The sequence below is a fragment of the Diuraphis noxia genome, unplaced genomic scaffold, assembly GCF_037042655.1.
Source record: "Diuraphis noxia isolate RWA-SAM2 unplaced genomic scaffold, SU_Dnox_SAM2 contig0004, whole genome shotgun sequence".
Lineage (NCBI taxonomy): Eukaryota > Metazoa > Arthropoda > Insecta > Hemiptera > Aphididae > Diuraphis > Diuraphis noxia.
Genome location: NW_028301714.1, coordinates 56288047 through 56313910, shown reverse-complemented (window position 1 = coordinate 56313910; position 25864 = coordinate 56288047). Strand labels below are relative to the sequence as shown.

The 25864-nt window shown below is 26.4% G+C and overlaps 2 protein-coding genes across 4 annotated transcripts; one reads left to right on the top strand and one right to left on the bottom strand.

Annotated features, from left to right (window-relative positions):
- LOC107172189 (uncharacterized) lies at positions 1 to 17907 on the top strand. 2 transcript variants are annotated; one of them, XM_089225315.1, is made up of 11 exons: positions 3 to 403; positions 494 to 1124; positions 4332 to 4394; positions 4506 to 4679; positions 11122 to 11271; positions 11329 to 11484; positions 11664 to 11849; positions 15936 to 16006; positions 16156 to 16328; positions 16389 to 16572; positions 16740 to 17907. In XM_089225315.1, exons 2-11 carry the CDS (start codon positions 1008 to 1010, stop codon positions 16882 to 16884), a joined length of 1419 nt encoding a protein of 472 aa, XP_089081441.1. In that variant the 5' UTR covers positions 3 to 403; positions 494 to 1007; the 3' UTR covers positions 16885 to 17907. The 2 variants fall into 2 exon arrangements, with proteins under 2 accessions (XP_089081442.1, XP_089081441.1); XM_089225316.1 differs by lacking the exons at positions 4332 to 4394; positions 4506 to 4679 and having other exon boundaries at positions 1 to 1124.
- LOC107161337 (nicolin-1-like) lies at positions 17485 to 25558 on the bottom strand. Of its 2 annotated transcripts, XM_089225317.1 has the most exons (7): positions 25283 to 25556; positions 24578 to 24705; positions 24350 to 24503; positions 21149 to 21337; positions 18328 to 18453; positions 18121 to 18234; positions 17485 to 18058 (listed from the first exon to the last, which is right to left on the bottom strand). In XM_089225317.1, the coding sequence occupies exons 3-7, from the start codon at positions 24464 to 24466 to the stop codon at positions 17993 to 17995; spliced, it is 612 nt and encodes a 203-aa protein (XP_089081443.1). In that variant the 5' UTR covers positions 24467 to 24503; positions 24578 to 24705; positions 25283 to 25556; the 3' UTR covers positions 17485 to 17992. The 2 variants fall into 2 exon arrangements, with proteins under 2 accessions (XP_089081443.1, XP_015363188.1); XM_015507702.2 differs by lacking the exon at positions 24578 to 24705 and having other exon boundaries at positions 25283 to 25558.
- Positions 25559 to 25864: the final 306 nt, after the last annotated feature.

The following is a 25864-nucleotide window of genomic DNA, read 5'->3' as shown; positions in this document are numbered from 1 at the left end:
TAGTAAAATGAAAAAAAAATCGGTGTTGGTAGGAGAAAACGATGTGTTTTCGTTTTCCATCGCACTCGTACGCTAACTCGCTACGGCAGTACGGCCACGACTCTGTCTCTCCCCCGCCACTCATCACTCTTTACTGCGCCGCCGCTGTGTACCATTTCATATTTTCATGAAAAGATTTCCGATTCCGACACGGTTACTGAAACGTAAGCGCCGAGCTGAGGCCAACTGCAGCGCTGCTGTTGCTCGCCGCCCGTCGAGTCTGCTCTCGCTCGCCGTTTTACCTGTGTTCGTTTTCGTATTGTTTTATCGTCTTCTTTAGTTCTTTATTACCATTTACCACTATTGGTTGTAAATATTCTTATAATAATAAATTATTACTATTATTATCATCATCATCATCATTGTAGGTATTACCTTTTACATTTACTTGGATCTTTATTTTAATATTTTCTTTTCTTTTTTCACCCCGTCACATCGACGTGATCGCTAACAGTGCATCCTTGTGTTGTCGTTTGTCGTGTTTGTTCCGATTTCCGATGGCGCACGTCAACATCAATATAACATTTGGCGACGACGACGACAATTAATTTTGTCCACGGCGCGGTGGTGCTGTTTGACGTCGATTGTCCGCGGTCCGGCGATCTTCACACGATTTTCCTCCCCAGAACTCGAGACGGACACGATAGGCACTACACACTTATTATACTTAGTTAAACCTAATTACCACACCACACAATAACAATAACAATGTTCAGCTATACACATTCTTAATATCTGGTCTTCGCGGTGCTTGATTGCAACTCAGACGGCCGCAACTCCCTCATTTTGTTTTTTTTGAAAACTAATTTTTTTCGTTTTTCATTTATCTCTTAATTTTCAACATGTTTTTGTCATAAGTACTTGTGCTTTATATATTATTACACGTATCTATTCAGAAGTATTTTTGCTCGTTGCAAATTCAAATAAAACATTAATAATACAAATATCAATAAATAAAAATCTTAAAAATGGGAAACCATAACAGTTTTAATTTAAATCACAAAGAACAATTGCACTCTGCCAGGATTAATTCACTCAACAAGGACCCAACGCTCGGCATGTTACCAATGGAGAAACTTGGAAAGGTATTCCATTTTTGTTTTATTTTCATAGGTCACCTGTGCCTACCTGTTGTCTTATATGATATTTTGTACCTATCCTGTTAAGAAGATAGTTTATGTGACTTATTCCATTTTGTAAAACTTATCAAACATTTAAAATGCATTTAACCACCTCATGCAAATTTAAAAAAAAATTTTTTGGAACATACTTATATTAACTATTTAAAAATAATGGTTCAATCAGAATTTGTTGGTCGGACTTGCGATTCAAAGTTATAGCCTTTGGGAGTTTACTGTGATTAACTGTATTTTACGCATGGGCGCAATGCTACATTAATCATAACTTTTGAGATTTTTTTCTTGAAATTTATCTATATGAATCAGTTAAGAACGATTGTGCAGTCAGAATTTAGTTCTGAAGTTGTAGTGATATAATGTCATAACTAATTATTTACATTACTTATTTTTACTTATTTTATTGGCGTGATGACATTTTAATGGTGTATTATAATCTAATTTCCATAATAATATAATATTATCTAAAATCATATTTCAATTAAAAGATTATTATGTTTGGTTAACCGGAGCTGAGAGTCAAAAAATTATCGTCTTGAAAAGTTTTAGAATATGTTAATACCAAAATAGAAAGAAAATGTATGAAGGGCATGGTAAATTATAGCGTATTGGATATGTGTAAAAAACGCGAAATCGCTTACTGCCAAAGGCCATTACTTCAAACTAAGTCTGACCGACAAATTCTAATTGCACCATTCTTCTTAAATGGTTAACATAAGTAAATTCTAAAAAAAATAGAAAAATTTGCATGAGGTGGTAAAGTGCATTCGTTCCTTTATTTATATCTATATTATAGAATGTATATTCATTGTTTGTTTATATTATACTTGAAAAACCTAGGTCCTATAGGTAAATTCAATCCTATTTATTTTTAGATTTACTAGTTTCTAGTAAAGTTGACAATTTATTTAGCAAATACCAAGGTAATCTTATTTTTAACATACAAAATAAATCACCTACAGAGTATAAATATTGAAGACCATTAGAAATTATTTTATGTATGACTAATTATTTGCAATTGCCAATTCTAGGTTAGTTAGGCTAGGGTAGTGAATGTTTTTAATAGTTTTTGAGGTTTTGTCATCAAGCATTTTAGAACTATACTTAATGATTCAAAGAGGAAATTTTTCCTTACATTTTTAGCATGATTTAAGCAGTGCTCGACTTGACAAAATTAAAGTAGGGGGTCTCTGTTAACTTTAAAAAAAAGAGTGTCCCCACCACTTGATAAACGTTACAAAGCCATGGGGGCTACGCACCCACACCCCCTAATACACCTCTTTAAATCATATAGGAAATATTTATGAATAATTAAATTAAAAAAAAAAAATTATGTAAATATTATATTGTATATTATATTTTTAACTTATAAAATAAAATATAACAAACTCAAAAACAATTGAAACAAAACAAAAAAAAACTATTTATTTATATATGTTATCTCTTAACACGTACATTTTGATAAAAATTCAGAATGATGGCATGATTTAGCGTCCCATGCGTTCCCCTTAAAAATAAAAGTAGTGGTACGCTGAAATTTTTTAATAATTAGTTGGGGTACTGTGTCCCCCCCCCAAGTCGAGCACTGGGTTTAAGCTAGTTTTATATGTAGACCTAGTTTAAAAAAAATATTCACTGATTTTGTGTTATTACATTTAAAAAAACCAGAATAGTATAGTAGTTATGATTTATTTTTTTTTGTTTTTAAGTATTCATTCAAATAGTTTTTACAGGGGTATTTACCAATCTATTACAAAATACTTGTTTTTTACATATAATTAGTGGGAGTAGAGTTATTAATTTCTGCCCACATGAAAAAGGGTTTGATTTTCATTTGTGGTAGGTAGATTAAGGTATATCTAGGTACTTGGTTCTGTTTTCAAATCCTTAGGTACAGGTTGGGGTACAAGTAATATTTAGTTTTTACTTATTGCAGTTGGCATGTTATCTAATTGTATTGTTTTAAATAATTTATCTTTTTGGTTTTTAGATATTCAATTTAGAATTTTATTTATAGTACCTATGTTGGTATGCATTAGTTTAAACACTTTAAACTGGCGGCGTCGTGGAAGTAATACAAAAGCAGTCCACGCGGCGTTTTCAGTTGAAAACTGAAAATTAAATAAAACTTTAAATTAAATCTATAATAGGATTCAATATTAATTAGAGCTGTTAATTGAAATTTGACCACGCTGAAGATGGAAACATACTATTTTCAAAATACAATTTAGCTATAACAACATAAAACCAAAATCATGATTATACCAGACTAGTGGTTCTCAAATTTCAAATGATACTTTTGGAACAAAAATGATTTGGCTGATACAAAAACTAAACTTTCTTCATTTTGACAGAAAAAATGCATGTTTGTTTTACCTATCAAGTTGATAGTATTATTAAATTGATTTTTTCTGAATTATTAGTTTTTATTATGTTCTTATGGTGAACCCTTTTAATTACTACCTATTTATTTTAAATATTTAACATTTTGGTTTGTAAAATGCCAATAAAAAAAAAAAAATAATATTTGAAATTAAAATATAAATAGTAGGATATAAGATCAAATTAATGTTGGTTATGACTATTGTACATAGCTTATACCCTTATATGTAGAGTGTAACAGGATTGTTTGACAAATTTCCATTTCAAATATTACTATATTTGTCAAATACAGGTTGTATTTAGGCAATAATAATTTTAAACGACATTGATTATAAAATCATCTCAAGTCTAGTATAATTAATTACTGTATGTTTTAACTTAGACCTCAATTCCAGTTAAATTCAAGTTATGACACATACCTACTATAATTCAGAATAAGTTCATGATTTATCAACAATTGAATATTATGAAAAATACAACAAAATACTTATAATTTGAAAAACAATATTTCTATGTATTTAATATTTTGAGACTTATTAAGTTATAACATTACCTGGCACAAGCATAGTGCAATTTTTTAATATGAATTACAGTTTAATATTATGTCATATTCTAGTATCTACAATCTACATAGTAGACTATTCGAAAATTTGTCTGTTTATTTAATACTTGTCTTGTAACGTTTTTTTTGCTATCCAAAGTAAAATATTTTTTACAATTTAATTATATTTCATTTATACTAATTTAGATACCTTTAATGTTTTTTCCTTTTAGTTATTGATTCAAAAGAGTTTAGAAGAAGATTCAATTAATGGCATAGGCTGTGGTGTATTTAAGGTATTATATAATTCATAACTAATTTTTACAACTATAAATATAATTATTACTTACTCTTAGGTATATATTTTATTTTCATTTTAATTATGTATGTTTAAATATTTTTTCAAGCGTTACTTGTTTCCACAATATCCTGAAATGGCTCGTAAACTTTTTGCATTTCTGGTAACTTCATCTGGAGGTCCTGCTTCTTCCCATGTTATTAGTTATACAAACTTTAAAGCCCAAACTGAACGTTTACTGAGTGTTTTGGCTGATGACCGCCAAGTATTGATGTACGTCACGGTGAGCGAGTCTTAATAATTTTATATTTGTAATTGGTTGATAATAATTTAATTAATAATCCATCTCATTAAAATATTAAAATTATTGTAGGTCATAGGTATTAAACATAATATTAAAATTAAATTTTTTTTTTTCATTTATTATATTTAAAATGTGTCAACATATTACATGTTATTACAAGTTTGTCAAGTTTGTATGCAATTTAGAATTTATTGTTATGATATGGTATGGATGATCAGAAGATATGTGATATGTGTGTTAGTTAAGGAGTGGAAGTGATGAGGAGTGGAAATTTATTTATTAGGGAATTAAAATTTGAAATATAACAAAAAAGTATATAAATCATTACAATATTAAAATAAAATTGGATCATTTAATTATTTATTAAATTAATAAGTTATTTTTAACCATGTTTTGTTGAACAAGTAGTACTGTCAGTGTTGTAGATTTTGATTATTAGTTATTTGTATAGTTTAATTAATATATTATTAGAAGTATATTATACCTCTAATAATTATATTTAATGAAGATTCATTTAATATGGAGGTTCCCAAACTCTTCAGGATATATCCCATCTTGATGATACACAATATACTAATGAGTAAAGAGCGGATTTTTAGGTTCTTAATAATTTAAAATATAATCCTAATACAGTGAGTTCCGCTTAATGTGATCACTTTGGTGCAGGTCATTTTGATTCTATTAACCGGTTGATTCTAAAAAGCATTTACAAACATTTTTTTTATAATTCAATCTTTTCATACAATTATTTATTTATAATTAGATATTTAATAATTTCTAATACATAATTATAATTTTTTAATAAAATTATTGATTTTTACATTTTTTTTTATTTAATGACTACATTTATGCTTGAAATAAAATTAAAATTAAATAAATGCATTTAAAATAAATTAAAAAAGCTATCTATTTTTGATTGAACTTGACAATCTACCAATTTAGTTTTCATATTAGCCTGAAATTAAATTAAAAATTAAATTCATGTTTTTTATTTATTTATTTACAATATACATTGTACATACCTGTAGTTTTTGAAACAATTGAAAAGTATTGTTATCGCCGTATTTTTGAACAGCTCCTTTTAGCTTTTCCAAAATAATTCTGGTATCATTTTGAGTGATATCCTCATTGGTCTCTTCGTTATCGTCATCTTCATCATCTTCATCATCGTCAATATTGATTTCTTCTTTTTTTGTTTGCAAATCAGTTATGTCTTTATCAGACAATGTTCCATAAGTAGGTAAATCTTGATCAATTAAAATCCAATTTTCAAAGTTTGTATCTATGAATTCGACCTCCTGTGGTTTTTCTTTGTCTGACTAAATTTGTGAAAACCCAGCTTTTCGAAAACAATTAATAATGCATTTGGAAGTCACCTTATCCCAAGCATTAACCACCATATGTATAGCTTCTGGCACAGTTATTTTATGAGCTATTTGTGATGCAGGAATTTCACATACATCTATAGTTTCAACAATTAAATTCCGCATTGCTTTTCGATAGTAAGTTTTCATTGTTTTTATGATTCCCTGATCAAGAGGCTGAATAAGTGACGTAGTGTTTGGTGGTAAAAATTTCAAATCTATGTTTCTAAATTTTTTAAATTCGGATGTGCTGTACAGTTAGCAAGAAGTAGTAAAATAAATCGTTGCTTGAAAAAATCACAATTCAAGTTATTAATATTATATATAATTTTAATGAACAATAATAGAATATATTCTAAAATATGAAATATGAGCTAATTATTCTGTCCAAAATATGCTTTAATATGCAAATTTAATTTTTTCCCACAAACTCTGTTATGATTATATCGTCCACATTTTTCATCCTTGTAATGTTGCATAAAGCCAGTCAAAATTTGTCAAAACCTTAAGATTCGCTCAATACTAATGAGTAATGAACTTTTTTTCCGTAATTGTTGGTTGCTATCTTTGTGATAACTTTTAGTCTGACAGTGTCGTGATGATACTTCTATTTATACTACGACACTAGTATGCTTGTAATCATCGCGGATGATAATCAATGATAAAACTAAATTCAAACACCAATATAATATATATGTAAGTACACAAAAAATATTGTTTACTTATTTATTTGAGTTTATATATAAATATATTAAAACATAATGTGACCCATGGTTTGGGAACCTCTAACCTAATGGTTAACTATAGTTTTAAGTCAATTATTATTATTTAGTTTGTAATATTTATAACATTAACACTACATTGTTGATCCGTATGTTTGTGAGTCTATTAAAAGTTACCTACATTAATTTTAGTTCTTAATGTCATCTTGACAATTTGAATACTTAGTCGAATATGGTTTACGAAACATATATTCTTATTTGCATTTGTGTTTGTGCCAATACAAGATAAACCGAATTTAGCCTTTAGTGTTTTTGTTTATTTAAATTATCAGCCAAGCCAATCATAGACCATTACAATAAGTGGCAAGGTAGTCTACAATGTTGAAGCATCATTATTTAAATTATCATACTATCTCAATTGTGGCATTAGGATCTCATAAAAATATTAGTCATTGGTATTAATTTCTAAAATATTAAAATTTAGGATACTAAAGATACTAAAATCTAATATAGACACTAATTATATTCTTAATTTCTTTGTAAATATCTGGATTTAAATTTTGATTTTTTTACATTAATATTTTTAATTACTTACAAATAGGTACTGTTAATAGATAATTGCCCTTGCCAATTTTAAACCTATTGGTTTTAACCTCTATATGCTTTGTTCAGTTAGTCAATGATTAATGATAGTGAATGATTCATTACTACCAATACCATAGAAATTTTTTTTCTAATTGAACTGTAGAAAACTGATAATTTCAATTATCACAGTATATTGGATTTATTTTTTGTTATCATCACGTTATAATTGAATGATTTTTCTATAGTATTTTATTGTATTTATGCTGACAAATAATAAATATATATATATAGTAAAACAGTCATATTATATTGTATAATAAATTGTTGGTTTAATACATAATGCATTAGTTCATAGGCCTTAATCTTTATTTTATAAGGTATATGAAGAAAGTAATTTAATTACTTATGGTTATGATAATATATACCAGTATATTTACAAAAAGATTTTTATATATATTGTATTTATATAATAACGAAATTGATAATAGATATATATTTTTATACTTAAAAATATTACAAAATGTATTGGTACTTCATAAATATATATCTATAATTTTATCCAGATAATTAAATAGATATATTAAATTTTTTGTGACATTAAAATATAACTATTATTGAGTGGATTTCATATAACAGTAAAAGTTGATTTAAATTATATGATGTTATATCTGAATTGAAGGTTCTAAAGTACATAAAATTATAAAAATTAGTTTTTGTTCATAATGAACAAGTAATAGAACATTTTGAATATTTTCTTACTTATTCAATTAATACAGTTTGTTTAATGACAATGAAGTTTCTTTATTTAAAATTAAATTTATTTGGTGTGTTACACAATGTTTTAAAATATTTAGTAGTTATTTTAAATACTAAAAATAAACAAGGTTATACTAATTTTCATTATTTTCAGTACATAAGTTTTTTTCTATTGATTGTGTGTATGTATGTATGTATGTATGTAGCCATTGTATAGTTATTAATAATATTGATGAATATGTAAATGTATTTAAATTATAAATTATTTTTAAAGATATTATTTTTATTTTTTTAATTTTTACAAGAAATAAACAATCTGTATCATAAATTATATCTAGACACAATAGGATTATATGCTAAAAGTTAACAGGTCATGAAATGTTATTGAAAGGAGCCACCCATTGATGACACTTTCTGTTAGCTTGAATAGTTTAATTTAATAACATAAGTTAACTAATTTAATTAATAAATTTTTTTTTTTTAAATTAATTTAATTTAACTTAAGAAATCACGGCACCACTTATGCTTCAAACGCCTCAGAGGATTTCCAGGTATTGTGTGAGTGGCCAAGTTTTTAACAAGTTAATTTGGATGATTATTTAGGCGGCAATGGAATCTTTTATAAAAGATTTTTGCTTCCTTATTAATTGTTTTGAGTTTTAAGTCAGTGTGTAGTGTATGATTTGAAACGTAGGGTGGAGCATTCATCAGTTTTCTAAGTGCAATATTTTGAAAGGTTTGGATTTTCTGAATATTTGTCTTTTTCGCATTGCCCCAATGTTGAAGGCCGTAGGTCCATAGTGCTTTTAATAGCGTTTTGTATATAAAAAGCTTAGTTTTAGTGGATGTGTATTTATTATTGCATAGTAAAGGTTTAAATAAGCGGAGATGATGATTCAAAACTAATCTTTTAGTTCTGATGTGATGAGCCCACGTTAATCTTTGATCAAGAATAAAGCCGAGGTATTTGATTTTTGAAGAGTAGGGAATCGGAAGGCCGTATAGAACTACACCAGGACAAGGAGTATGTCTGAGGGTAAAGGTTGCGTGAACTGACTTATTCTGGTTAACTTTAAACCGCCATTTTCTGAACCATTTTTCCATACCATTAAAGTGAGTTTGTAGGTTTATTGATGCTATGATTGGATCTTTGTTGATGGATATTAATGCTTTGTCATCAGCGTAGTCAGCTACTGATGTATTGGTGGTAGTAAGTTGATCAGAAGCATTTTTAAAGATATATTTAGACTTTTGTCTTATATTATTTAAGATAAATTATGGAATATTTATTGTTAGTTAATGGGTCCTATGTACTGATAATAGTTACAATCAGGTATTGTATAATAATTTTTAAGTTAGTTAATTACTTTATAACTCATATGGTCAATACATTTAAATTAATTCATTCAACAAATAGGTGTATTGGTCATAATATTTGTATTTATATTATCTGATAATTAGTTTAAAAATTGTTTGTTTTTATAATATTGCGGATGTATCTATAAAAAAAAATTTGATAGTTAGATTAAATATCCGGATGCTATTGATATTCAATGAGGTAACCTACTTATTTCTAATTCTAAATATTCTGTTAAGAATAAAGGTTTTGTTTACCATATAAAAATTATACAGAAAACCCACCTGATTGATATTTATTGTAAACTTATACATATTTAATTACACTTATTATGTGCAAATAATATCTGTGGTTTTAAAATGTAATTTAATAGTATAATTTTGTAATATCAAACCAAGTATCTTGTATATTTTTTTTCTTATCAAATTTAATCTTAGTTCTAAATCAAATAATAATAAAAAAAAATTAGTAATAATATTTCATCTTATTAAAATTAAATCATTCCTATATGATTATGACTATTACAAATAATTATTATAAGATTCACGTTTAGAATTTAAATATGTAGTTATCTAAGCTAAAAATAGTTTTTTCTATTAAAAAATTATTACATTTTCAATGCATGTCAGTAATAATAATCAAAAAATTAACTATAAGATCAAATTACCCTAAAATAAGTTACATGGACATTTTTAAAGTAAGAAAAATGAAAGGTCCTGATTAATTTGGATTTTTAAAGAAAAGTCGTTGGGATTTTTAGGGGCTGTTATGGGTTCTGGTTATTTGCTATAAATTCTGTAGAAAGATAATATAAATTTAAATATTATAATTTACGGTATAAAAAAATATTGAAGCTGATTTTAACTTCTAAATGGGATGAAATATTATGTGTTTCAGTTTTTTTGTCTTAATACAATTTAATTCTTTGTTTTTTTCTTTTTTTTCTTTTCTTACTATTTTCATACTTTTTATAAGAACTATAAAAATAATAAACTAATATTTTATGGTATGTAGTAGTTTTAATTAGTACTTAAATAGTATATAAGTGTGAATAATAGAATAGGCACATACTTTTGTATTGGATTTTAAAGATATGTAAAATCCACGTTTCACACATCTGTACGATGTTATAAGTTATTATAGCTTATAAATCTACCTTTTTGCTTAGGCTCAGTATCATAACAATAAATCTATAAAAATTTAAATTTATACAACTAGGTATCAATACGAGTTCATATGGCATAAGATTTCAATATAAAAATTGTTACATGTTTTTAATTTATGGGGCATATGTTTAAAAATTGTATTTTTTTTTATTTTCATTTATTTTCTTTCCTAGAATATTAATTTGAACATTTACGGTACTAAAATGAAATTATTGTAATCAATACATTTTAAATTCTAAGAAACACGGTTTTACTTTTAAAATCATATTTTTGTTAATAAGTTAATAAAATAAAATAAGTTTATTTATTATTTTTTCAGTTCTCTTCCACCTTCTTTCAAACTATTAAAATGTTGCTTTAAATAATGTCGATAGTCTAATATTGTTTTGAAATTTGATATGATATAAATTCTTATAAGCTTTCCGAATCTGAATTCTGAATTCCTTTTTTTTTACTTTTACGGATTGTTAGATGTATGCTGATGGAAAAGAAGAAATTGATCAAGACCAATTTCGAGACTTACTCTTAGCTGTTTACAAACTTGCGATGGATCATTATCCTGAAGGTCCTCAGTCTTGTCGTTATATATTTAAGACTGTTCAATCTGTTGTTGATTCTGCAGTGAGTTATTTTGCTTAATTTAAATTTATGCGTATGTTAATTTAAGTTCATTTTTAGTTTCATAAAAAATTAACACTAAAAGTGGGTTATTTAACCAATTGGATACTTCAACATTGCCCACGGTTAATCGTCCTACTTCATCGGTATATTGTCCACATCTTATCCACTGGTTACAGATCCGTTATTGAAAAGTGCCCATATTCCAAACCTAATGTATGTATATATTGATATTTAGATATTATAATTGATTCCTATTCAGGGAAAACAATTTAATAATTTTGAATATGATTCTATTTTGTTATTACCTCATTAGGAAAACGAACCTAATGTGAGTAAATTTTACTTAATTGTTTGTGATCTAATATTTATTAATTGACTCTAATTTATTGTAGGATCTCGAATTGACAACACCAGTTTTAGAACAAGAAAACTTGTTCAATACCGAAAAGAGTCCATTATTGCCGTTGTCTCAAGTGTGGATATTATCTACAACATTACCAGCATTATATACTCAACCAATTTTGCATTCCAAACCAACACCAAACTGTTTCAACACGCAAAACTTCTTATCAAAATTTGTAAGTTTTTAATTAGTATTTGAACTCGTTTTTGGGGGGAAGCTATTTTCTTGACTCAAAATAATATTACAAACAAGTTCATTCTCTGAGTTTTTTATCCTCATTAACATATACAGTTATTTGAACATTAAATTATAATAAAATGTAAAAAATATTAATTTAATGTATTACTAAAATTATCATAACATTATATTTTACCATTACATTGTCTTTCTATAATTCACACATGCTGTACACTTAAATTTAATATTTAAAATTTTCCTGATCATCAAATTCTTGTTATTTATCATAAAATTATCATTCAATAAACATATTACAATTAAAATCAAATACCAAATAATGAATAAATGTAGATACTGGTTAGGTTAAGTTTAGTTAACATTATCATCTAGTGTTGATTTTTATTTCTAATAATCTTATTAGAGCACATCATTTATATTATATGTAAATATTAGTACACTACTTATAGTATATTTTTCCATAGAAAATATTGTATTCTATCAACATTGGATGATTGAAAAAATAATTTATGTTTTCACTAACAAATAATAATTTATTAAAAAATTATTTTTATTTGTTCAATGAGTTTAAATGCATTTGTTTTAAGATATTTTTACTTTAAGAAGTGTAAACACTTTGTAAATTGCGTGAAAGTAGTATTTCAATTTCACCATATATTTAGTATTAACCAGTTTAATATTGAATCAGAATTAATAAACATAACATTCTATATTCAAACAAAAATACTTTAGATACTGATAGTTGACAACCCTACTTTTAAAACCAGTTTTAGTAACTGTAAAAATATGAAGAAAATAATACAATTATTTTGCCGCCTTCATTACTAATTTTTCTGTTAGGTCGGTTTAACTTACATTATTTATATTAAATACATAAATAATATTATATATACTTAAATTAATTTTTTTTAATCTTTATATATTGAAGCAAGTGTTGTTCAATTTAAAATTTCATATTAAAGTTTATTACATTCTCGTTTTTATAGATATTTGTGAGTGTAAGTTATATTATGATTTTTTAATAACCCAATTTATTATTGTTATAATTGTTGAATTATCCAATTAATTCTTATTATTACTACTAAAGTTTAATTTACTAGTTTCTATTTGAGTTTTTTGATAAGATTGCAGCCCACAGGTACAAAAATTGTATGCTATGTAAAAAATAATAGGTTTACGACTAATCTACAACTAACAAACGATTCATACTATTCAGTAATTTGTTGAAAAATAACTTAAGAATACATGTATTGTCTTTGTTTTACAAATGTTCAAAACAAATCTTACGTTCTCAATAATTTATTTTACCATGTAAATTCTTAAATTAGAGTAAATTACCTGTCATAATATTAAAAGGTAAAATTATAATCTAGATTCTTGAGCATCTCAGATCTTTTATTGATATTTTTATTCAAGTATAAGTTATAAACTTTTTGAAACTATTTTTTTTTCATTATAAAATGATAATAATTTACTTAAACATAATAATATCAATAAAATCCTTTGATACCTACCCTAAATAATAATCCTAATATTAAAGCTTATTTTTGATCAATATACTCTTAATTTTATAATTTACAATGTAATAATATGTATTATTAAAGCAAGAAAATCATTCATGTTTATTTTTTTGTTTTTTTAATTATGATTTAAAATTCACTAAAGCTAAAAATTCAAAATTAATTCTTCTGAATTCTAAATATGGATTTTGCATATGTCTACAGACTACAAATGTAATATGATTCTGAGATTTTAAGATTTATCATCCTGTGAACTTTTTATTAATCCTATTTCGTAATAATACGCACATATCCCTATGTATTTACTCTTAATATTCTTAATTAGACGGTAATTCTTTTGTACCTACTTAGGTATATACATATAAACAAACAAAAAAAAAATACCGTAAAAGATTTTTCAACTTTATGTTAAAAATAAATATTTATTTTTCAAATAAAGAAACGTGTTATTATAGCCAGTTGTAAATGTGACCATGATACTATTGAGCGGTTAAGGTCAATGTCGATTGTCCTTGATAAATAAATATATTAAAATCATACATAAATAATTTTCCGATCATGATTTTCAATTTATTTAATAAATAATTTAGTGCCAATAGCCGAATAGCGTATAAGTATTATAGACATTTTTCAGCTTAAAGTAGCCAATAGGAAAGCAAAAAACGTAAAATAATACAAATAAACGAAACAAATATAATAATTTAATATTATTGATTTTTATAGTAGATACTTAGATAGTTAGCAAAGAAACATGCTTTTTAGCGTAAAAATATTTTTGAAAATGCCATACAACATATTTTGTAACCTATGCCGTGTATGGTGATGTTTAGGTATTGATTATTCTTTGTTGCTCTAAGTTTCAAATAATGTTACGATTAAACCAGCAAATGTTTGGATGATAAACTATAATAATATAGGAATATGTTACATCATCGTAATCTTGAACAAAATACGGATGTTTATATTTATGAATATTTATGAATACAATCATACACGTGCTACTGAAAAACTTATATTTCATTAATTTAATATATCACAACACATCGCAATCTTGCACCAAAGAGTTCATAATATCTATGTAGTATAAAATTAATGATCTTTGTTATCTATCGGGATTTTTTTTTTTAATGTATTCCAATAGAATTAAAAAAATTTAAAACAATATAGGTAAGTAGCCATACATTATTTTAAATATATTTAAAAACATGATTCTTTGGAAAACTCGTATTTTTAAAAACATTTGATGGTTTTGTTACCTGATTAGTTTCATGTTTGAAGTTTAAAATTTATTTTGGCACTTATCCTTACGGTCCAATAACTGTAATATTTCGGTCTCGAAGTTTTGTACCTAAATACTATGCAACGATCTTTTAATTTATAAATAGCTTATTTTACCTAAACACGCACGTGTGTAAAAACAACATATTTTGGTTACGATATTTTTATATTGTACATGCCTTCCTAATGTAAATTGTATCTATTACTACTCGTAATTAGACGGATATTTTTCACAATTATTGACTGTATTGTTTTATTTTGTTGTTAGTATTGTTTTTATTGTATCTCGGTAAATGCTACGTATTTTATGACTGAGAATAATTTTAAAAGTGAAAACGTAATAAATTAGTCAAAGGGATGTGGCTAAATAATCATGTTTGTTTGCCAATTAAATGTTCAAGTTTTTACTATTTTTTGTATTTTATTATAATATGTATAATACTTTTTTTAATCTTTTTTGTTGTTGTTTGATTGATTGTATTAATGGGTTGTGAAAATGAGGACGATCGTAGTTTTATAAATAAACAAATTAACAAATAGCGAAAACATATTTCGCCCAATGTGGGTCATTCGTGTATTCTATTGTGTTTGTTGGGAGTTATTACGAATTAGCACACATGAATCAGCATGTTTACCTATTTCAAGGCGACTTGAGTAATTTTTATCAGATAACCATATTGTATTAATTAAAAAGTATTCCGAGAGTAGATTGCAATTTGGAAGATATTTTCTGTAGATGTTTACATTTCAGTCATTTCACTTCAATTTCGTCATAAACTAGAAAATATTATTTCATGTAGTGGACAAAAATAAATTTTTTGATAATGATATTATCATTCAGTACTGGATTATAACACGTTTACTCTAGAGTATATTTTTACAGAACAATGGTGCTTGTTGAATGAAAAAGAAAACAAAAGTAAATTTTAAACAGCCTATAAATAATTTTTTTTTTTATTGGCAATTGCTGAAGTATAAAATGCTAATAAATAATAATAGGCTGAAGCCCCTCAGTAGGTGTTGAACTGCGAAGACAGAAGACAACATTAATTAAACGAGAATGCATAAACTTTACATGATATCATTACCCAACGAACCTAATATCCGTCATTAATGGCTATGCCAATAGGAATAATAAATTGAATCAAGTGTGTGTAATTAGTAGCTAGGCAGTTGTAGGCAATAATGGGTACCTAATTATTATTAAATTGGTAATAGAAAACAAGCTGAAAGCATCCGAGCTTTTATGTTTTATATTTCTATTACAGTTGGACTATTCTTGTCCATCACATTGGACACTATTGTACAACAGCAATCAACACGGTATCGGAAGTAATAGGTAATTATTTCCATGTAAACTATTATGAATATTTTATTCCTGTTTCGAAATGTATCTGTTTTTCGCATTGTGCTAAACATACAACGTTAAAATATGACGTTTGTATGCTGCTCTTACAAAATGATTTAAATATAAAATCCTTTTTATAGGTTTTTACACCATGTGCTGAGTTATCGGGGGCCAACATTAACATTTTTGCGAGGTAATGAAGGGGTCTTATTTTGTATGGGAGGTACGTCTGAATGGCGGGAGTCACACCAGTATTGGGGTGGAGACGACACCATAATTTTGCAATTATTACCAAATTACAAAGTAATCAATCGTAAGTATCACAGTAACTTAAGAATTAAAATTCTTTATAATACCATTCAATTTTTTTAAGGTGGTCCAAAATCTATGTATTTAAATACATCCATACGTGGATACCCAAAGGGCATCAGAGCTGGTAATGACCCAAGAAAACCATCAATTGAAGTTGATGACTCATTTCAACATATAGTACACTGTGGCATACCATACAAGTTAGAAAGCATTGAAGTATGGGGATGTGGTTCACCAAAAAATAGGTATTTATGACAATTTTTTTAAGAAGTTTTGTACTTGTCAATAAGTTCATTTAGTATCTTTTAACTGTCTGATAAGTGACTAAACATTCCATAGATAATAAATAAATAAATTTTCATATATATTAGTTATTATGTTAATTTAATATGATACATTTTTTATATTTTAGAGAAGTGCAATTGGATATAAAAAATTGGCAAATCAAAGAGGCGGAGAAGACCAGAAAATTAAAAATGACATCTAAAGAATGGTTAGATCACCCAGATAGATATTTATTAGAGTTAGCTGGACGTCAAACATATTCAACATCCTAAACCAGTCTTAATTATTATGTTCTTCACAGTCCTCGCATAATGTTATTTTCGTATGTGTATATAAGATATTTATTTTAACTACATTTCAACCTCGTGCTTTAATTTCTTGACGTACTTACAGTTACAAGAGTATTATTTTATCAGTATTAACCGGATACCAGATAAAGTTTACTATGAATAATAGAAATTGACTATAGTTTTCAAATAAAACTACTAAAATTAATATTATAATTATTGGAAATTTTAAAAGACCAAACTCAAACTCCTGTATTATCTTTTTATATATATTTTATCATAACAGTATATTGTGTCCATAATGGATAAATGAAAAATTGTCTTCTTTAAGTATTGGTTCTATTTGTAGTTGATTTAAATACAGTTATCTTGAGTTCGCCCCATCTCCAATAACTCCAGATAATCAAGTAAAATGTGAGTTTTATTTATACATATCTGTTTATTTGAAATACAATTTTCTTCTAATCAACTGTTACAATGTTAGAATTTTAATTTAATAAAATACTACAGATATTTTTTTTCAAGTGATAAACCTGTGATACATCTTAAAGCTCATTTGATGATCGTGTAAGCAATTTTTATTAAATTATTGACGAATTTATAATTGCAAGTCTGAGGGATTTTTAATCTCGAACATATATTTGAAGAGCCATAAAAATTAATGATTTTTTAATCTGTTCTTGTGAATTTTTTTGTGTTAAATTTTTTCAGAAAAAGTAAGATAATATGAAAGTACTCTTCAATTTATTTTATTTTAGGATGTTAAATAAAAATTCTGATGTGTCTTGTATCTAAAATGGAGCTATATTTTAAAGATGATATAAGATAGTAACTTATTATTTTACAATTCTTTTTACTTATAATAATTTAGTCATTTATCATAGAAACTCTTATTATGATATTATATAAGTTAATATATATTTTTTTCTGTAATAATTTAAAATGTACAATCATTATTATTATCTCGTAATAATACTTTTGCAATAAATTTAAATGTGTAAGTTTTTATTATTGTTGTTCTTGTGTTAAAAATAATGTATTTATGGTTATATTGTTGTCTTGTTGACGCAAATCATATTTTAAGGTTCTCATTTTACATTATTTTTGAACTGTCATAATTGTTTGGCACTTGTTCAACTACATATCCAATACAGTGAGCCTAAAACAGATACAAATCAAATGTTATTTAAATATAATATTATCGTAGGTATATATGTATACCTTGTTATTCGTATCTGGTTTATGCGAAAATTGCATTTCATTGTAGCTCTTTGTACTCGGTCTCCATGAAATGGCTGCTGTGGTGTTGTGAATCAGATAAGGTGGTAGTTTTTGCTTGGAAACAAATAAAATAAATAAATAAATTTGAATTAAACAGATCCTTGGGTCCTAAGTACCTATTCTTATACTTTATCGGTAATAACTCACCTCAAAAAACGGCCGGCCAAATCTGGGCACGTCGGCATACAGCTTGATTTCTTCCAGATGGAATGTCTTACACATTGGTGATGGTTGTCTGAGTATGATTTTAAGCTTTGAAACATTATTCCACGCCTATGCATATTATATGAGTATAAAAATGTACAAACATATTAAAGGCATCCAAATTTCCCGAAAATTGTATCTCTTTAACAAGTGACCATGTTTACTAATTATAAACTAAGGTGTATTCAAAAAAATTGTAAGAACATCATCCCCTTGTTTAACATTTCATAACCTCGGTTCTGAATAACTACTAATTGTATGTGGTGATGCTAGTAAATGTATACCATCACTGCAGAAATTATCAACACATTTTTTCAAAATCTTAAATACAATTTTCTATTACCTACATTTAATATAAATAAATTAAACTTGATAACATAAAATTAATCATAGTATACATTTTAAATTCTCTGACTCGTGTGCAACATACACAATACTAAATAATTGAAAATAAGGTTCTTGAGGGTTTGAAATATTTTAATTTGTATTTGACTTTAAAATAAAAATGGATATTTAGTTAGCAATATTTAATCAAATTTGTGTATTAAAGTTATAGAATTATTAATATCCTCTATTATTTTTGTAAAAGGTGATTTTGCATGAATGTGTTTTGACTATGTAGTAGGTACCTACCTACTGTATGTTAAGCGTGAGCTAAAATGCTAAGAAAACAAAAGGAGTATGCTACTGCGCTGAAATTTTCAAGGAATCTGATTTAAGAGGACGTTTCACCCGCATGTGTTGTCTCCGTCTTACAAGTGCGTAACATTACAAAAACTTTTACGCGCGGGAAAGAACCGAGAAAGATACAGTTATAACTAAGAAACGAAATTTTCATCACATAAAAAGGAGAATTTTGTCTGTGCAATATCGTTTTTATTTTTTCGATATCAGAACTACAAAAAAAGTTATTCATGCTTAAAAAACGCAAAATTAATGTATTATAAAACAATAAGAATTTTTGTTGTATAAGTGATATCGAAAAAATAAAAACGATATTGCACAGACAAAATTCACCTTTTTATGTGGTGAAAATTTCGTTTCTTAGTTATAACTGTATCTTTCTCTGTTCTTTCCCGCGCAAAACAGTTTTTGCAATGTTACGCACTTGTAAGACGGAGACAACACATGCGGGTGAAACGTCCTCTTAATGAGACATTCAACTTCTATATTTGTTTAGAACAATGATTAGTCATCAAAAAATTAAATACCTAATATATGTAAAATAAATGAATAGGTAACGTCAAATTTGCAAAGCTGGGCATTAACGAGTTAAAAAGTTTAAGTTAAGTTAAAAAGTTAAGTTACTTTTAACTAAGTTATTTAACGAGTTACTTTTATTTTCAAAAATAACTTCCAGCTTAACGAGTTTCTTTTTTTTTTAAACAACTTCTAACTTAACTAGTTAATTTATTAATTTGTCCTAATATAAATTTCATATATTTAAAATTATATTTTGATTTTTATAACTTATTGATATTATATATTTGTATATTATATATATAAAAATAATAATTGCGGGAATAACCAAATACTTTACGATATGAATGTGAATGTTTTGCATTATTTCAACTATATTTGAAATTTTAATAGATATTAGAATAACGTGTATAAGTACAACTATCTACCTATATACAATTTGGGAAACGATTTACGAGTAATAATAATAGTATTAGATAATAATATTTTATTTTATTCTGCTTATTCGCAGAAAATATGTATATATATAATATATTATTATAAAACAAAAATGTTATAGGACCATAATAGGGGTAATCATTATTTTGAGAAAAGAAAAATATATTATTTAATTTCCTTGTATACAGAGATAATATACTCTTACTAATTTAATGTAAGATTTTATAATTGATTGAAGTATGTAAGTAGTACTTATTAAGTACCTACTGTAATTAATACAATTACATATGTTTATTGAAAATAGTTAGACTTCCATTATATTGTGTTATTTGTTAATAAGCTTTGATAAAAATGTATGATAATTTATTGTACATGGAAAAAGAAAATTAACTTATTTTTTACTAAGTTAAGTTACTTTTTTTTCAAATTAACTTTTAACTTTTAACGAGTCAAATAAATAAGAAAACTAACTTTTAACTTTAAACTTAACTTACATTTTTCTGTATTAACTTAACTTAACGAGTTAAAATAATTAGTTAACTTGCCCAGCCTTGCGAATTTGTATGCAATACTAACTAGAAAGGTAAGTCTAATTTAAGGTTACTAAATGTTTTTATGAGTATATCATTTAACTGCCTACTTATTTAAATAATTTTAAGTGCTATAATAATATCGACTCTCGAACCTATTACAATAATAACTAATAACTTATAAGTCATAACATTTAAAGTAGTATCGCGCGGGATTAAAATCTCTGTCTCTTGAACGTGAGATATCCGTCGATCGGTCACTACACCTCCGCTCAACCCATCGCAAAATTAACGACTTCCTTCCAGCATAATATTACAAATTATATTGTTATACAATATACAGTCGAATCGTGTTTGGTGAAGGAGTATAAAAATCACTTTGAGTTTGATAAATATGTTATTCGAGATAACTAATTCAATGTTATATGTTGATTTTGATCAAGTAAACATATACTTCGAGTGATATAATTCGATGTTTTATTAAATAAGCGCAGGGGTAACCGCTGTCCGTGTATAGTAAAATTATTACAATGTATTGACCTACATACAAAATTCAAGTTATCATGTTTCGACTCTGTAGGTCGTTTTACCCGTACCTCGGAGGAAAACAACGAGAAATAGTCTTGAGCGCCGTTCTCACAGTGCGGCTGGTTCATCAGAGTTCGATTCTTTATGCCCACCTCCCAATTTCTCGATCCCATCGGCGGTCCTTGCAGTGTATTCGATCTCAACAGTAGCACGCTCACACTGGCCGTGTAATAGTTTTTGAACGTTATTTCACCCACCTATATATGGTCCAAAAGATATAAGGTATTTAAATCGTAGATCATAGGTTCCGCAGCAACTTGGTGAATATACAATATATTACATATACATATTTTCTTATATATTTATGTCAAAGTAACAACAGTGCTCGAATTGGGGGGAGGGAACTCAGCTCCTATGGTACCTTTTGATTTTAAATAGCGTTTTCACATTTTCCTAAAAGAACGCACGCGTACGCGTGTAGTAGCTAGTAATTTTATTTTGCATTTATTCGATCTTATAAAATATTAAATAGCCAATAGGTACTGTAAAAAATAAAATAAACTCGAAAGTGTTGGAGAATTTTATTTTATTCGATACATTATTATTATTTTAGATTCTGAACGAAGTGATGAATGTATTGATTTTACAATGATGTGTGCTTTTTTTTTTTGTGTGTCTGTGTACAGCATAACTAGTCGAAATAATACTTCAATTTCAATCTTTGGGGGTGGTTTCCGATGTAAAAGTGAATATCCTTGGTGCATTATAGAGGTCAAAAGTAAACATTATCCAACAGTTTTCAAAAAAAAAAAAGAAGAACAAAAAAAAAAAATGACAGAAAAACGGGAATTTTTACGCTAAACTTGAAAATTTAATACAAGGTTCCTTATGAGTTGTTCTTATTGTAGCTAAAAAAAATTAAAAATCATTAGTCACAATTTTTTTTTATAAGCGTTTTTATAGTTCAAATTTTACGAAATCTGTCGAAAACGCGAAAATTTGGAAGTAATTTTGAAGTTGAAAAATCATAACATTTTTTGCGTTTATAACTAAGGATTAAAAATACAACACTAATAGTTTTCTATTAGTTTTCCTTCAAGTAGGTATAGAGATAACTCGAAACATCATTATAGGAAAAATTATAAGTGATGCGTTTCAATTTTAAATTTTTACGAAATAGCATAACGATAACGATTTATCCTCAAACGATTTTAAATATTTGCTATTATTCAAAAAGTATAAGTCATAGATACTTGAAAAATTTTACCAGTTATTTAGATTGGAATTTTCTTTACATGATTTAATTTTCAAAATATTTTGACTTTTTTTGAGATATTTATAGACAACTGAAATATTAAATTTTTCTGAAAATTTTTTTTTAAAGTGTCGATAAAATTTTTTTGGCCCAATCAAAATACTTGGCTTAATTAATACAAAGTTCCTCATAAGTTATTCTTATAGTGATTAACTAAATTATAAGAATACATAGACACATAGTGACAATTTTTTTTTATTAGCATTCGAAGTTCAAATATTGACTTAATACGTAAAAATTACGGCAATTTTCAAATTATCTTATATAGAAGTTCATAAAAGTTTTTCTTTTTAGATTTAAGATTTGAAAATTAAATACAAGGCTCCTAACATATTGTTGTATGTCAGAAACACTTTAATTTAATAATAATAATAAAAAAAAAAAACATTGTAACAATAGCAGTTGAAAAATATTGAAAATAAATAAGTGCGAATTTTTTTTATAAGCATTTAAAATTCAAATTTTGACTAAATTCGTAAAAACTACGGCAATGTTCAAATTATTTTAGATAGAAACTTATAAAAAATTTTCTTTTTAAATCTAAGATTTGAAATTTTTTAATAATCTATAATATATCCTAGACAGATAAACTGTCTCCGTTCAGAATCGTTTTTCGTATACAATGATACCTATCATTGCATTCAAATTTAACTTACCCTAGTCAGAGGTCCACCCCACCCCCAATGCACAGCAGAGCGATACCCACTTACCCGCTTTTTGTTTTAAATATTAACATTTAGAGAAATAAAATATATAAACTAATAAAAATAAGTGGTATTGTGGTAGTAATTAAAGGGGTGTGGGGGGCAAAGCCCCCAACGAGTTAGTACTCAATAAATGTTCAGTTGGAACGCTGTTTTTTGAATTTCTATTTGAGTTCCCTTTTTTTCAATTTCCCAATTCGAGCACTGCGTAACAACCAATATTTGTTTTCAATCTTTCATATTTTACGCCCCTTGTTACCACAAGTGTAACTCTAAAAAAAATTTACGTAGATATATGAAATTTTCAAAACATTTTGACTCGTGTTGAGCTATTTATAAGCATATAAAGTTTTTTTTATTGTGTTTTTAAATTTATACCAATAAAATGTATTCAATATATCAAAAAACTTAAAAATTACATACGTAATTTATCATAAGTTGTTGTTATTGGAAATTAAAAAAGTTGAAAATATTCAATGTATTTTTAAAAATTGATCATTAAAATTAAAATTTTTATTGCATAGGATTTTCTTTTAATTTCTCATGGAACGATTTTTTATTTGTTATGATTCAAAAATGAATTACTGGAATTTACACCATGTCTACATAACAGTAAAATAAATTACTTAAATATCAATAATTTCATAAAATATATCTGCTTAATAATATTATAAGCTAACAGATCGTCAGAATCATTTTTTGTATGTTGCAATGATTTTATTTTTTTATCATTGAATTTAAATTTAACGCATCCATAGCAGTGATTCTCTAGCAGTGGCGTGCAGATCCATTTTTCCATGTGGGGCAATGCTAATTTTTTTACACCCACCACCCACCTAAAACTAAAAGTTACAAATAATATATGTTTTATTAAGGGCCTCTATACAGTAATATGAAAAATTGAAAACACAATATTTATCAAATAAAAAAAACCCACACCCACCCCGCTTTCAAGTGGGGCCTAGGCCCCATTTGTGTCTTGTCTGCACGCCACTGTTCTCTAGACACGCTTATTTTGTAGAAGAGCGTTGTATTTTCCTCAATTTTAAATTATGATTTATAGATCGTAAGTATACGTTAGAATACATTGTAATTTAAAAACTCATAAAGTCATTAAATGCTTTTAATTTTATAATTGGTAAACTTTCAATGACTTATTACAATATTGTATATGTATGAATAAAAAGGACTACAAAAAAAACAGCACTTAAATATTGAAAAATTATAGAAATTAATGATATAATACTCACCTTTGAGTGTTTTTGCAACTTAAGTTCGATATACGAACAACCGGTGAGGACTTTCTGTTTTTTGTGTATGTAAATCGGCACGGGACCTTTTACGCTGAAGTCCAACGGCCTAGACATGGACGGACAGTACGACAGCGAGTATTTGAGTTTCGGTCTATGGTAGCAAAGACCAAAACACATTTAAATAATATTGAATAATAGTAATTAGTACAATATTACAGTACTTACCTAAATAATTAAATATTATGCTATTAACACTAATTAGTGTTAACACTACCAATATTAATAATGTTATTATTATGGGCATATGACTATTGACTATAGATATTGTAAAACATTCAATCAAAGGCGTCGCTCTATAATGTAGACGACGATGAAAAGAAAATTTATAATGTTACTCATAAACCTAACGAAAAATTACGAAAAAAATGAAGAATACAGGCGTACAGCTATCAATACAGAGTGCAAATTTAACGTATGATAAAAATGTTTAATATTATATAAGTAAATTTAATTATAATATAAGAAATATACTCATGTCGGCAAATTCTCAAAAATCGTATTTTTAAAAAAGTTATTACGTTCCAAATTAATTTAATCAAAAAATATTGAATTTAAAAAAAATTATAAAAAATGAACTATTTAGATAAATATTTTTACCATCAAAATTGTTCTTATAATTAAATTCACAAATAGGCTATTTTGAATTTATCCAAAACATTTCTGATTAAATTAAATTATTTTTATTTTCAGAACTAAAAAGTAAAACATAAAAAATGTATTATATACATATAGCGCTAGGGCCACTTGATGAACAAAAAAAAAAAATAAATAAATAAAAAATATAAATTTAAACAAAAGTTAGTTCTATCTGTTAAACCTTGTATAAGTACGATTTATCATATTATTACCACCGAACGACTGTCATAATACCTCATTGTACGGCATTCGTTATTGTCTTCTTCTCTCATTTTGTCGTGTGCAACGCCGCTCATGATATCCTTTGTTAAATCGTGTAGGTATAATTGGTAGATATGTATAAGGCGTGCGTATAGATATAGATAATTATATTACCACTAGGAACGTTTTATTTTTATTATTTATAAAAAATGGTCGCTAGAAACTAAAATCCGGCCTTATCGATATAACACTATATAATATATAGTGTTATATCGATAGGTATATATGCTGCTCATGCGACATCTTCCTCCGTTTGTAACTCCTTCCCTTATGCACCATACACACGGTGTATGAATAGTTATGTCACCTTGGTAACCAGTAACTAATAAGTTAGTAATAACCGTTAGCATACGAACATTTCATGAAATATTAAAATGTTTGAAATATTTCAGTATTTTAATACGATAAAAAATTAGATTGGTTTTTTAAAATAATTCTTATTTTGACGTACATATTTTGTCTTCATATACTTTTATATGGTGCTGATATTTAGACATATAATAATCACAATAATATATAGTACCTCATGGTATCGTAGTCTCGCCCATAGGTCAT

Coding starts and splice junctions, on each gene's coding strand:
- LOC107161337 (XM_015507702.2), bottom strand. CDS start 25,344: ATGAGCGGCGTTGCACACGACAAAATGAGAGAAGAAGACAATAACGAA. Junction 24,504..25,282: donor AACGAATGCCGTACAATGAG/GTATTATGACAG, acceptor TTGCTACCATAG/ACCGAAACTCAAATACTCGC. Junction 18,454..21,148: donor TCTCGTTGTTTTCCTCCGAG/GTACGGGTAAAA, acceptor TAATATGCATAG/GCGTGGAATAATGTTTCAAA.
- LOC107172189 (XM_089225315.1), top strand. CDS start 1,008: ATGGGAAACCATAACAGTTTTAATTTAAATCACAAAGAACAATTGCAC. Junction 1,125..4,331: donor CAATGGAGAAACTTGGAAAG/GTATTCCATTTT, acceptor TTTTCCTTTTAG/TTATTGATTCAAAAGAGTTT. Junction 16,329..16,388: donor AAATTACAAAGTAATCAATC/GTAAGTATCACA, acceptor AATTTTTTTAAG/GTGGTCCAAAATCTATGTAT.